Source organism: Gymnoscopelus microlampas (assembly GCF_963454915.1).
Source record: "Gymnoscopelus microlampas genome assembly, chromosome: 10".
In the NCBI taxonomy this organism is placed as follows: Eukaryota; Metazoa; Chordata; class Actinopteri; order Myctophiformes; family Myctophidae; genus Gymnoscopelus; species Gymnoscopelus microlampas.
The window spans coordinates 5,504,197-5,518,534 of NC_139947.1; the positions used below are offsets into that span (position 1 = coordinate 5,504,197).

The following is a 14,338-nucleotide window of genomic DNA, read 5'->3' on the forward strand; positions in this document are numbered from 1 at the left end:
GGTGTTGTTCACTTCTTTTTATTTAACACGATAAGAAACATATAGTCTCTGTCGGGTGGAAACCTCATTATGCCCAAAACTGTTGCTTTTCAGGATTAAAATTCAAAAGCATGAAAAGGAGCAGATCTACAAGCTCAAAACGTGTCGCTTCGCGCCACGTTTCGAGCTTGTAGATCTGCTGCTTTTGATGCTTTTGTGTGACTCTGTAGTATGATCAAGTAGGGCGTTCATTTACCCCAAAAAATACACAAAAAGTTAGAATATGGAGACAAGAGGTGTCTTCCCCGACAGCGTTTTCTCCCCAAATCTTAACCATTGGGACGTAATGTTATTTTCTTCCCCATTTTCAGCCGGGGTCCTGCTGAAGCGGACGAGCTCTCCAAGAGAGTGGGTTTCGTCTACGAGGGCACTTACAAATGGCTCAACCCCCACAGACCCATGCTGTGAGGAAGAGGAGACGACGATGAAGAGTGGGATGGGGGAGGGCGGGGGGGGGGGGGGGGGTTAAGTGAGGCGTGTGTCACAGTTCCCAGAACACCAGTGGAGTTTTTCCCACTGTCTATGTGGAGCGCCATCACAGGTAAAACCGTAGGAGAAGAAAGAAGACTTTAAAAAAGCAATGTGGAAAAAAGCTTTAGAAAAGCAATGTGGAAAAAAGCTTTAGAAAAGCAATGTGGAAAAAAAGCTTTGGAAAATCTAAAAGGCTATAAGGGGCCCGTGTCCACAGGAAAAAAAAAACCTTAACTGTGGACACGGACCCCTAAAATGTTGTAGTTCTCAGGAACTGTTGTCCCTCCACAGTTCCCTGGAGCCAGTTCATCAGAGCATTAAAAACCAGGTCTTTTATTAATAGATTTTTAAACACAATGCAGTTATTTAATAATCATAACAACCGTAGACCGTGCTAATGACAACATGGCTTTGTTTTTAAATGTCATCATGGCTTTGTCAAAGCATAGTATTTAAATATCTTTAACATTCTAACATGTTACTCCTTAAGCCCCTACTTCTAGACTACAGCTTTTCACAAATGGTTATTATTGAAAAGAAGTTGGATAGAAAATGGTGCCGCTAGGGTTATTGTTACGGTGCATGTTTTCAGGACCAAATGAGGGACAAACAGGTTCTCTGATGAAATGGCTCCTCGTTAATGTCCATCAGGTCTTAATCAGTGAGAATGGACAGATTGAATGTGATTCTTATTGAACAACCAGGGAACAAATGAACTCGGAGCAGAAGCAGCACAATCCATTCTGTCTCACCAGAGCCACATTTACTAAAAGGAGCACTTCATCCATTTTTTTACCTTATCGACATATACTGTGCAGTTGTTCACAAACATTTTCATGTCAAGGACCCCCAAATTGATATGTAATTGGCCGCGGACCCCATCTGAAAATCCCCATTTTGTGCCAGGGACCCCCATAAGAGAAGATTTTCAGAATGATTCCAAAGTTTCATTTTTTTCTTTCTAGATGTTTCTAATTTTATCAAAAATAGCCGATCTACAAGCTTGTTGATCGGCTATTTTTGAGTAGCCAAAGTATATAAAACAGAGTTGAAGTAGTTAAAACTTTTTTTTTATAGTTGGGGACCCCATGGAACCCCCTTCACCCACCCTGGGGATCCCCGGACCCGACTTTGAGAACCACTGGTCATATGAATAATGTTTATTATTAGTTTCCCACCATTTCTGTCTCACTCTGTGTCTCAGAGGAGGGGCTGTGGACAGTTCAGAAACCTGCCTACCAGTGACATCATCGACAGTGACAACTTTCGCCAAGTTTTTTTTTTTCTCCTAACTCTTCGGTAACTTTTTTCGTTTCTTTTGAAACACAAACAGAAAAAGTTCATTCCAAGCTAATAGAAACTACAGCTTTTCTCTTCATGGAAAGTGAAAAAAAAAAAGTAGCATTAAGTAGCATTAATTACAAAAATATATATATACATCTTGTTTGCCTACCAATATGCTCTATGCACAGCAGCCATATTGTGAAGAAATTCACAGGTGTTACCAATGATACTAATGAAGGCTCTGTTCCATAGTGTAGCACAGTGATTCTCAGACTTTTTAATTCCCACGACCACCATAACTCTGAGAGTGTACAAATGGAACCAAATGTTCCATTTGTACACTCTCAGAGTTACACACCCGTATGGGGCCATTTGGAACCCCCTCATGGAACCATGAGCACCCTGACTCTGTTTGAACAGAATGGAACAGAACCTTCATTAGTATCATTGGTAACACCTGTGAATTTCTTCACAATATGACTGCTGTGCATACAGCCTATGACATGACATCAGCGGTAGGCAGGTTTTAGTCATTTCAGTTTTCGGGAACTGTCCACAGCCCTCCTCTGAGACACAAGACTGAAATGGTGCCATCTCATAATGAGCATTGTAGTGTAATTATATTATGAAGATGAGGTCGAAAAAGGGTGAAGTGCTCCTTTAACCTATTTAAACTGGGAACGCATCGGTGTAATTTTTTGATTTCTTTGGCTATTCAAAAATAGCAGATCTACAAGTGCGTCGCGCGGCACCCGGTGCTGCGCGACGCACTTGTAGATCTACGCGCTTGTAGATCTACAAACTTGTAGATCTGCTATTTTTTTTAAATGTATCAGGAAAAGGAGAAAAAAAATTAACTCAAATCTTCGATTCTGGGGAAAAAACGTATGTTGCTATAATCAGTTGTTCTCAAACTTTTTCATGTCAAGGGCCCCCAAAATGTATTTGGGCGTGGACCCCCATCTCAAAATGTTGTTCCAGTGGCCCCCCCCCCCCCAGAAGCAAAGATTTGAGTTAAAAGATTTTCGCTTCAAAAAATATAAATATATTCAGATTCAAGATTTGCACAAATTTCATTATTTCAAAAACAAAATAGCAGATCTACAAGCTCATAGCACTATGAGCTTCTAGTAGATCTGCTATTTTTGAATAGCCAAAGAAATGGTAAAAATGAGTCAGATTATTTTCCGGTCTAAATGAATTGAAACCTGTTCATTCCTGTATTCATACTTTGGTCATTCTCCTGTCAACACAGAACAAAGACACGCGGCCTGCTCATGTTGTCCACTTGGGGTCGCTATTGCACCATAAACATAAGCAATGTGATTGTTGATACATGCTATGCTTTGACTGCAGTTATTGGAATTTCTTTATTATAGGCTGTGTTGTTTACAAAGAGAAATGCAACGTTACGTTTGTCTTCGTCACATTCGCACGATAGCAGCCTTTAAGCGTGCTTAATGCACAAGAAAGGTGAGCTCTCGTTCTGCTCTGTTTCTTAGCTCTTTGAGTTTCATTACTTTTGTTTACATATTTTCTTTTTTCCAGGTTTATTTAAGTTACTGAAGTTCATTCCAAATTTCAAATAGTCTAGAAGGAAGCAGATAGTTCATCTTTATATAGACCTACAGGATTTAGTTGTTGACTGCAATTGTAAAGCTAGCTACTGTATATTATTTCTGAAACTTGCAATAAACAAGTCTTATATTACAAGTGTACATGCTGGTTATTGATATACATAATTTGTCAAAGTTATGTCTTTGACATTGTTTGGTAGTTTATTTCTTAGCATTTATAAGCCTTTAATGTCTTAACAATAATGAGATTAATTACGGCAACTACAGTACAGGCTAAAACGGCAGTAACTGTATCTAAGGCCATTTATTTGTATATAGAGCACCGAAGTCTGACGTCACTGCCGCTAGAGGGCGCTGTCCCCCTGGTTCGTGGCTTTATTGGCGGAGACAATAAAGCCACGAACCAGACAATAAATAAATAGGTGTGTCACTTTGAAACATTGTTTACATGTTTTCATTTACATGTTTCAGTGACATCAGTGACATCAGCCAAGCTAACATTGGACATGTTTGTGAGCTAACATTGGACATGTTTGTGAGCTAACATTGGACATGTTTGTGAGCTAACATTGGACATGTTAGCTTGGCTGATTGAACATGTTTGTCACATCGAAAAACCATTTATGTTTTTCGAAGTGAGGTAATCAATAGCTTAGACAGGATCAATCAGGAACAGTACTTTCCAGTACAAACAGAGATTACAGCTGTGATCACACAATGCAACTAACTGGAAGCAGGAAAACGTCGTCTGAAACCTCATGAAGAAGCAAAGGCGCAATGCCGACAGCAGAAGGCCAAAGCTAAGAAACGGAGACAAAGAGCACTTGAATCCCTAAATGACACGAAGACGAGCCACAAATGCTGACAACATGACACAGCAAAGATTGCTACATTCTCTGAAAGAAAAAGTACAAGAGTCTGTAAAGAACATCGAAAGGAAAAGAAGGCACTGGTCACAGTATTCAATAGATGAAAGACAACATCAATGAGCACATTACACCATTAAGAGGAGACGCTACAGATCACTTAAAGAACTAGAAAACATTCAAGTTGATGAAGCTGGTGCCGCATTCTTAAACAAGATGTGAGAAAGTGGACCTAATTATGTCTGTTTCTCCTATGAACGAATGCTCCACAGAGAAACAGTGGTAAAGTTAAAACCTGCAAAGTACACAGCAACAATAGATACTGTAAGTCACCTGGACAAAGACCCAACTGCAATCAAGCAAAACAACACTTGGATCTGCCACACATGTCATCGCTCCATTAACATGGGGAAACTCCCTACACAGGCTTGGGCTAACAACTTATTACTGGATGCCATACCCCGAGAACTGCAGGATTTGCACCCGTTAGAGGAAAGGTTGGTAAGTCAACGTATTGCCTTCATGAAACGTGTTGGCTTGCCAAGAGGCAGACAAAAGGCAATCCACGGTAATGCATTTTAGAATAGCACAGGTAATGCATATTAAAATAGCACAGGTCTGCTGGCGGAGACTTGTGCTCCGAGGAGCACATTTTCTAGTTTTTTGTGTTGATATCCCCATAGGGCAATCTTAGATCACGTCCACCCTGGCGTTTTTGTCAGGGGGGTGGCTCTGCATCGTTTATGATATTCATTCGTATTTGATACAGCCTATTTCCGGCGAAAATGGAATTAATTCTGCCTTAAAAGTCTTAAGAACTACGCTTCTGGGTCTGAAATCACTGTCCCTACAGCAGTGGTGTTCATGGGAAATGTAGTCTTTGGGTTGTTTGACTCGTTTTCAGCGTTTATTGGGTTACTCTTTGTGTGGGTACATTTCCACATTCAGTCGATGCTTCATATCCATGTGAGTAAAATCACCGGGGTGGTGTGTTTATTTTTCCAACACAGTTCTTATATGATGTGATCTAAGATTCCCCAATGAGGATTTCAACACTAAAAATAAAGCCACGACCCAGGGGAACTCCGCCCTCTAGTGGCAGTGACGTCAGGACTGTGGTTCTCAACCAGTGGTCCGGGGAGCACCAGTGGTCCTTGAGGGGGTTCCAGGGGGTCCCCAGCCAAATGAATAGTTAGAAACCAAATTGACCCTTAGGTGTCTGTAACTCTGAGAGAACCATTTGTACACTCCCAGAGTTACATGAACACTAATGATGATGATACTTCAGTGTAGATTGGGACCCCCAAGAAATCAAAATGGTTGAGTCCCTGGCATATCTTTTCAAATGGGGGTCCCTGGGCTAATATGTGTCAATTTGGTGGTCCTTGACACGAAAAAGGTTGAAAACCACTGATCCATAGCATAATGTAGTGAATGCTTTTTGTCACGCAGAAGTAGCGAACATAGCCGATCTACAAGCTTACAATGTGTCAAAATGCCTCAGATTTTAAGCTTGTAGATCAGCTATTTGTTTGTTTTAACACTATAATAACATGCCAAAAAATAGGGACGCCAGGTTGTTTTAGTTAATATCCTCATTAACAGTGCTCTAAAGCACAGCTAGTCTTCCTGGGATTGAAAGCGGTTAAGTCTGTCTGTGGTTTTTATAAACATTGAACCAATGAAAAGTACTGACTAAATAACTGTATTGGATCCAATGGAACTCGGGTTCTTGCCATTTCCTGAGAAGTGACAGTTACAAGAAAGCTTAACCCTGAACACTGTCATATTGTTTATACCCATTCACTGTGAATTGTATGTTTTATTCTTCTCCCTGGTTGTGGTGTTGATGATAGCGCTATATTCTGACAACTTCCCCTGACAAAATTCCAAATCGTTGCTGTCAGGTAGAAACCTCATATCTCCATATTTCAACTTTTTATATTTTTTCGTAAATGAATGTCCTACTTCATCATACAAGAGTGTCGCACAAAAGTGGTGAAAATAGCAGATCTACAAGTTTTCACCATTAGATTTTTTTTTTTTCAAATAATAAAAAACGAATGGATTTGGACATACAAGGTTTCCACCAAAGGCGACAAAATGATAGCGGTCCCAGTTCAAAGCCCAGAAATGAGATTATTTACGACAGAATGAAGACGCATGGTGCAGGTTCAAAAGCAAAAGTAATGAGATGTTTATGATGCTTGCGAGAGACCGCACGGCCAAATGAAAGCGATATGATGACATTAGAATCCATTTATTTCAAAGGCAAAATGTTAATTTGACATTTTATCCCATTGCACATTAGCCACTGAGTGATCATATTCAAAAGGCAGGGTCGTGGTAACAAATGGCATTTCGGGAGGACGTTTGACCCATTAAAACTGGGAACGCATCTGCGTAACCACGTTAACCATTATTTTATACTTTGGCAATAAAAAAATAGCAGATCTACAAGCTCATAGCACGGCACCGAGTGCCACGCTATGAGCTTGTAGATCTGCTATTTAAAAAAAATTGTGAACAGTTTTGCAAATCTTTGACTATATATATTTTTTTAAATCGAACATTTATAACTCAAATCTTTGCTTCTGGGGGGTCCCTGGAACAAATTATTTTGAGATGGGGGTCCACGGCCAAATACATATCATTTTGTACAAATACAAAGTTTTTTTGGATTTTCAGAACAAATAAGACATTTGTTTGAGAGTTACAAAGTTTTCGCTTTAAATAATTGATATTCAAAGATTTGCACAAATTTTCACGATTTAAAAAAAAATAGCCAAAGTACAAAATAATGGTTACAGCTCAAATCTACAATGACACAGATCGCGTTCCCGGTCTTAAAGGGTTAAGAGAATCATCAAGTCTTTGGTTTCTCAAAGCAGCAGCAGCAGACCAGGCCAAGACTTTTAGCAACCACACATTGTATAATAAGGCACTTTTTTCCAAGAACAGGTTGCTATGCACATTCACAGTAGGCTAACATATAGTACATAAATTTCAACTTAGAAACGGAACACACCGGTAAAGGAACTGATCACAATAAATATTAAAACAAGCAGATTAAGTGAGGTATCACATTCAACAACAACAAAAGAGTGCCATTGGCATTACATTGGACGGCAAGGTTAATGATTATTTTAAGGTATGGTAGGACTGGGCCACATGGACATAAAATCTAATATCACAATATTTTTTTACCTCTATCGCTATCGTGACCATCGGGTTTCTTTTACATTTTCACAAAATGTTCAAAAACAGAGAAAATGGGTCATTGGGAGCTTGTAGTTCGGCAATTTTTGGGAACATTTCAGACAAGTCCAACGAAGCCTCCGTGAAGCGTGAACATGAGTTCCACACATCAGTGGAGGATGGGGGGGCTTGTTGCGTCTCAGCTGTGGAGCGACAAGGTGGTCTCTCATCTATTTAACCACTTAAACCCCAACATCCGTATTGTGGGGGAAAGCTTTCGCTGAAAATAGCAGATCGACAAGCTCGTTTGCAACGTGCGTTGTGAGCTTGTCGATCCGCTATTTTCAGCGAAAGCTTTCCCCACAATAACAGGAAATGGAAAAGACCCCAGCGTAGAGCCCTGAGGGACTCCGCTCCACCATATGGGGGTTTAAGTGGTTAACAACTGGGAGTGGTGACAATGAATTCGAAGGCACTGTTTCAAGGTCAATACATGCTCCTTCTGACGACGGAAAAAAGAAACGTCAGGTTTCGGACAGGCTTTCCCCGACTAGTTGGGACAGTCAGGGGTCATGGGGGTGCAGGAGGAGTGGTGTCGTGGAGTGGAGTAGAGTAGTTATCTGTTCTGAATGACGTCAAACTGTAGTCCTCATCACCTCCCTTTACCAAACAAAGTTCGGACGTTGGAAGGAGCCTGTGTTGCGCTTCAGTCTGTGGTTCTGGATGGTTCTGTCTGCGAGCATCCGGGTCAGTCAGTGTTTCTGGATGGTTCTATGTGTTTACATGTGTTCTGGATGGTTCTATGTGTTTACATGTGTTCTGGATGGTTCCATGTGTTTACATGTGTTCTGGATGGTTCTATGTGTTTACATGTGTTCTGGATGGTTCTATGTGTACATGTGTTCTGGATGGTTCTATGTGTTTACATGTGTTCTGGATGGTTCTATGTGTTTACATGTGTTCTGGATGGTTCTATGTGTTTACATGTGTTCTGGATGGTTCCATGTGTTTACATGTGTTCTGGATGGTTCTATGTGTTTACATGTGTTCTGGATGGTTCTATGTGTTTACATGTGTTCTGGATGGTTCTATGTGTTTACATGTGTTCTGGATGGTTCTGTAAACAGCTGATGAACTCTGTAACAGGACGGCTCTGGTAGCAGATCTGATAGACAGCGGTGAACAAGGGGAACCTGGGAAAACAGCAGAGTCAGTGTAAAACGTAGTGCATGTCAAATGATCTACAGACAGGGTTATTGATATTATGGCTGACTGAAACTAAGTGGGAAGAATATAAGATCCGAGCACTCAAAAAATACTTGCCCTGACGAAGACCAGTTCGAAAATATGTAGGCTTTTACATTTTGTAATAGTAATGATTAAAGTACATTCATTTGCATTTGATTTCAGGAAGGAGGTCTGGGATTGCGCAGGGAGTAAAGCTGCCCGCAACGCTGCGTATTCGAACCAATCAGCGGCTGCTAGGGGCGGGATCATCCAATCACCTGCCTAGTAGCTTGAAAAAAAGAAAAACCTCTCTTGTCATCTATTCTGCTTACGGAGTCTCAGATGGAAGTAGGCTGTGAAACAAATGTGTGTGGCAAGCTTCTTCCATTTGACGGTGTCAGGTTAAGGAGGAGTGGTACAGTAGGAAAATTTCATAACTCCATCCCGGGTCCGCCACAGCTAAAAACACCACTGGAAGTCTTGCTAATATCATAGAAAAGGTAGGAACACCGTGGGGCAAAATTCCCCTTTAAGAACTAACTAAAAGTGAAATCAAACGCCAAACTGAAAAAAAATAAAACCAATAAATATTTCAAAATGACATATAGCACTCAACACTCAGTTGTTATAGTAGTATATAAAGACTGCTTTGCCTTTCCTAATTCAGAGCAATGAGCCCTCATGAGGTTCCATGCATCCGAACTTACTTGTCGGTGAGTTTCTTGTTGTCTAGGATGGTGTGCACTTCAGCAGCGGTTGCAGGTCCTTGCAGCTTCTGACCGTTTAACATCTCCTTCTCCAGCTCCTCTATGGACTGATACAGAGAGGAGAGAAACAATACTGTGTGACCTACGAGGCATGAGGACTATCCAGTTATCTTACTACTATATAATTGACAAAAGCTCCGAAGTTCGGCAGCGATTCGCAAGCACAGGATCACTCCACATGCCTCCAAGACCCGTCACAGACTGTTGATCAGAGCTATGGCTATGTTTTAGGCATCTTACCTCACCTCGATCAGTGATCGGACTCTCGGTTTGACTGATTCTCTGATTTGCCTATCAGATCCTCAGCCTGATCTGGCAGGTTGCCATAGCAACCAGATACAGGAAGTCTGACCTCTTTATCACATGACCGAGGTTGGGAGAATGTGACTGACTAGAGGTTAGGGCCGCAAAGCAAAGCGGGGAGGGAGGAGAGGAGAGGCCAGAGAGGGCGGACTTTGAGCCTTGCAAATGCCAGGCAGGTAGAAAGAGAAGAATTGGAACAATATAAGCTTGGGGCCTAAATGTGAGGGCCGCGAAGCATCTCCTCACACCAGGCTTTGGCGTTTTGGGTCTCTTGACCTGTATTAGATGTGAGGGCCGCAAAGCGGCCCTGACATCCAGTCATAATAATCAGTACCAGGGTATTGAGAGAGTTTTTATTTGGCAACTGTCAGGCTGCTGAACAAAATCTAAGCCTGTGTTTAACTGATTTGCACTATACTGATGCACATACAGTATATTATGTTTTATTAGGTCTTCCTTTAGAACTTCACTATACTGATGCACATACAGTATGTTTTAGGTCTAACTTTAGGACTTCGAGCTAATTCTTTTTTAGTTTTTAACCCATTTAGACTGGGAAATAGTCTGTCATTTTTAGATTTCTTTGGCTATTCAAAAATAGCAGATCTACAAGCTTGTAGATCTGCTATTTTAGAAAAATCGTGAAAATGTCTGCAAATCTTTGAATATATATTTTTTACTCAAATCTTTGCTTCTGGGGGATTCTACAAGTGTCTTCTAAATCCTAACATTTTTTGGGGGGAAACGTATGTTGCTATACATATCAGTGGTTCTCAATCTTTTTCATGTCAAGGACCCCCAAAATGATATTTATTTGGCCGCGGACCCCCATCTGAAAATATTTTGTTCAAGGGACCCCCAGAAGCAAAGACTTGAGTTGTATGTGTATATATATATATATATTCAAAGATTTGCAGACATTTTCACGACTCTTTTTTTCAAAAAACTGTTAGGATTTAGAAGAAAAAAAAAAAGAATCGCCTCAGGTCTTAATGGGTTAAACCTGTCTATGTCTCTTTACACAAAGATGTTCTATTGGTATTATGGATTATCCATTTGTGGGATGATGAGCTCATCAGCTGATTATTATGGGCAGACGTCCCAAAGTCCCGTTATCTGTGCTCACCAGAACAACCAGCTGTTCAGTATGAAGGCATAAACAGGACATATTTATTCAATAGCGGGTGGAAGAACAATAATATGCAGCCACAACAGCTTTCTACCCCCACCTCATACCTCAGTCCATACCTTAAAGACGGGGTGCCGTGATTTTCAGTGACCCCCCCCCCCCCTAAAACATAATCATCAGGTATTATGGTTATACTAGGAGGAAGATTGTTTTCAAAAAAGTATGCAGAAATTGTTAAAATTATGTTTTTATGTGGACACGCCTTCAGTTCATTAGTATACCTGGTTCTCACCTTAGCACCTCCTCCACCACCTTAGCACCACCCACCTGTCCTAGTCCCTCCTCCTCCTCATGCCCACACCTGTTGTGTTATGATAAAGAGGGGGAGGGTATGTTTTTACTATGTCACTAAAGCGCTGTTTTTCTATTGGCACGTTTGACCCTCAAGGTTTCAGCCTCCAGGTAGAAACTCAAAATAGTCAGAGAAGACATAACACACCATAAGAACATCACCAGGGGGCTTAATGAAGTTCTATCAACCTCATAGACACATGAAAAACAGAAAAAGTGCAAAACCATGGCACCACCTCTTTAACCAGCTTTATTCTTACTAATAACCAGATTATACCAGCTCAGTGACCTTATGGCTAGGGTGTCCGACCTGAGATTGGGAGGTCAGGGTTCAATCCCCCGGCCGGGTCATACCAAAGACTGGTAATGGGAGCCAATGTCTCCCTGCTTGGCACTCAGCATCAAAGGTTGGATTGGGGGGTAAGTCCCTGTGACATACTAACTAGTGTCATGTCCAGGGGGCGTACTTCTACATCATGGCTGGGGGATGTATTTGGACATCCAAGCCGCCTCACGCTACAGATTAGCGAGTTCAAGCAACTACAGGCTACTGCATCACTAAGAACCTCTGCTATGAAATGAAGCTGAATAGTTAAGTATGAAATAAAGTATTACTGAACAAGAAGGTTTACCCCTGAATTCAAGCCCGTCAATTAACCCATTAAGACCGGGAACGCTTCTGTGTCATTTTAACATTTCTTTGGCTATTCAAAAATAGCAGATATACAAGCTCATAGCGCGCTATGAGCTTGTAGATCTGCTATTTTTGGAAAAATGGTGGAACATTTTTGCAAATCTTTGAATATATATATATTTTTTTTTTAAAGCAAACATTTGTAACTCAAAACTTTGCTTCTGGGGGATTCTACAAAATGTCTTCTAAATTTTAACAGTTTTCCCGAAAAAACATATGTTGCTGTAATCAGTGGTTCTCTTTTTCATGTCAAGGACCAACCAAAACAATATGTATTTGGCCGCATATTTTGAGACCCCCATCTCAAAATATGTTGTTGCAGGGACCCCCCAGAAGCAAAGCAGAATTCAAATATTTGCACAAATGTTCAAGATTTTTCAAAAATAGCAGATCAATAGCTTGTAGATCTGCTATTTTTGAATAGCCAAAGAAATCTTAAAATAACACAGATGCGTTCCCGGTCTTAAAGGGTTAACATCCGTAATTTTGTTTACAACTAATGTCCCCGACTGTCATGTTTTCTTCTCCCTGGCTGTGGTAGTGGTGATGATAGCCGTCTATTCTGGCAACTTTTCCTGCCAACATTCCAAATGACTGGTCCCAGGTTCAACGTCCAGAAATAAGCCCCCAAGTTATGGCATTCCATTCCTCAGCCCGGGGTTTGTCGCAGGTCAGACAACGTGGTTGTGTTTGTTACTCTAGCCGTCTAGCACACACACCGCGACCGAGCTGATGCAACAAGTGTTGAATAGGCTCTATGCACAGCAGACATTATTGGAAAGAAAGTGGGCCTCTTCCTTACTTCCTTCACAGGTGTTACCAATGGTACTAATGAAGGCTCTGTTCCATTTAGTGTAGCACAGTGGTTCTCAAATGTTTTCATTTCAAGGACCCCCCATAACTCAGAGAGTGTACAAATGGAACCAAATGGACCCTTACGGGTGTGTAACTCTGAGTTAACCCTCAAGGAACCATGAGGGTCCCTGGACCACACTTTGAGACCCACTGGTGTAACAGAGTGTTTCCAGTGAGCTAACGTGCACAACATCAGCACCCTGACTCTGTTTGACCATGAATGGAACAGAGCCTTCGTTAGTATCATTGGTAACACCTGAAGGAATTAAGGAAGAGGCCCAATTTCTTTACAATAATGTCTGCGAGCCTATCGAGTTGAGATCTGGGTTGTTGGCCATTCCATCCTCTCTAGTCCCACAGTGGTGTCATCTAGGAGGATGGAGTTAGGTCTAGAGGTACAACACTGCAGTTCATCCAGCTAATTGGTTTAATTGATTATTATATATTTTAGATATTATATTAAAAGACATATCGCTGCTGTCTGGCAGAAACCAGCTAACTCCATTGTTCTGCCTTTGCATTTTTTTTCCATAAATCAGTGCTATTTAACACCCTTAAAGGAGAAATCCGGTCATTTTAAGTGTTATGTTTGATGTGTGTCAAATCACTTACCAACGTATAAATGAAAATCGCGTAAATCCACAGAGCCCCCTATCGACCCCCACCGTTGTCATTGTAGGAGGATATAGAATAGCCCAAATTCGCCTATTTTAACCAATGCAAAGTCTGTTTTTTTGCTTCTAGTACTCATTGTTGAGTCCCATGATAATGTAACAGGCGCTAAAACTCCCGACAAGCTAACGGCTAATAACAGAACGAGCTAATGCTGGTTGCTGGTTTCTCTCCCGACCTGGCAACCTGGGGCTGCCATTCAGAGAGATAAGCAGCCCCAGCGTTAGCTCGTTTGTTATTAGCCGTTAGCTTGTCGGGAGTTTTAGCGCCTGTTACATTATCATGGGACTCAACAATGAGTACTAGAAGCAAAAAAACAGACTTTGCATTGGTTAAAATAGGCGAATTTGGGCTATTCTATATCCTCCTACAATGACAACGGTGGGGGTCGATAGGGGGCTCTGTGGATTTACGCGATTTTCATTTATACGTTGGTAAGTGATTTGACACACATCAAACATAACACTTAAAATGACCGGATTTCTCCTTTAACGTCTGCGTGTTCTGACAAAACCAGCTAACTCCATTGGATCCTCAAACCTTCTGTTAAACCAGCTAACTCCATTGGATCCTCAAACCTTCTGTTAAACCAGCTAACTCTACCAAAGGGGGGAGGAGTTAGCTGGTTTTGCTGACTCCAGGCTCCACCCATTTTGACCTCCAACCTCATTGTGAGCTTGGAGGTCCATTCAGCTGTTCTTATCAATGATGAACAAAACCTCCTAACTCCACTTTTTGTTTAGTTTTAGTCATTAGTTTTAGCCAGAGTTAGCTGGTTTCTGCCGGACAGCAGAGATATATTTAATACTGTATGCGACACTGATCAATATTACACTTTCTGGCTTCAATTCTGTGATACAAAAAAACAAAACACAAAAAAATGCTTCTCGATTATTTGATTAATC

General features: G+C 41.1%; 2 protein-coding genes across 3 annotated transcripts in view; one reads left to right on the top strand and one right to left on the bottom strand.

Moving 5' to 3' along the window:
* Positions 1 to 3,507, top strand: part of LOC311052790 (glucose-6-phosphate 1-dehydrogenase) — a 33,123-nt gene extending 29,616 nt beyond the window's left edge. The window contains exon 13 of the mRNA XM_084067995.1: positions 351 to 3,507. Coding sequence (XP_083924121.1) covers positions 351 to 447 — 97 coding nt within the window. The 3' untranslated portion in view covers positions 448 to 3,507. The remainder of the gene's footprint in view (positions 1 to 350) is intronic.
* The window catches only part of LOC311052793 (glycerol-3-phosphate dehydrogenase [NAD(+)], cytoplasmic), a 346,962-nt gene that overhangs the window by 319,449 nt on the left and 13,175 nt on the right, over positions 1 to 14,338 (bottom strand). Inside the window, exons 7-8 of one of the 2 annotated variants that reach the window (XR_014601551.1) lie at positions 9,370 to 9,476; positions 6,905 to 8,628 (exon numbers count right to left, since the gene is read on the bottom strand). Coding sequence is in view for 1 of the 2 variants with exons in the window: in XM_084067999.1 (XP_083924125.1) it covers positions 8,532 to 8,628; positions 9,370 to 9,476 (204 nt within the window). In the remaining variant the exon portion in view is untranslated. Of the gene's footprint in view, positions 1 to 6,481; positions 8,629 to 9,369; positions 9,477 to 14,338 lie in introns of those variants that run through there. The other variant, XM_084067999.1, reaches the window with a different exon arrangement.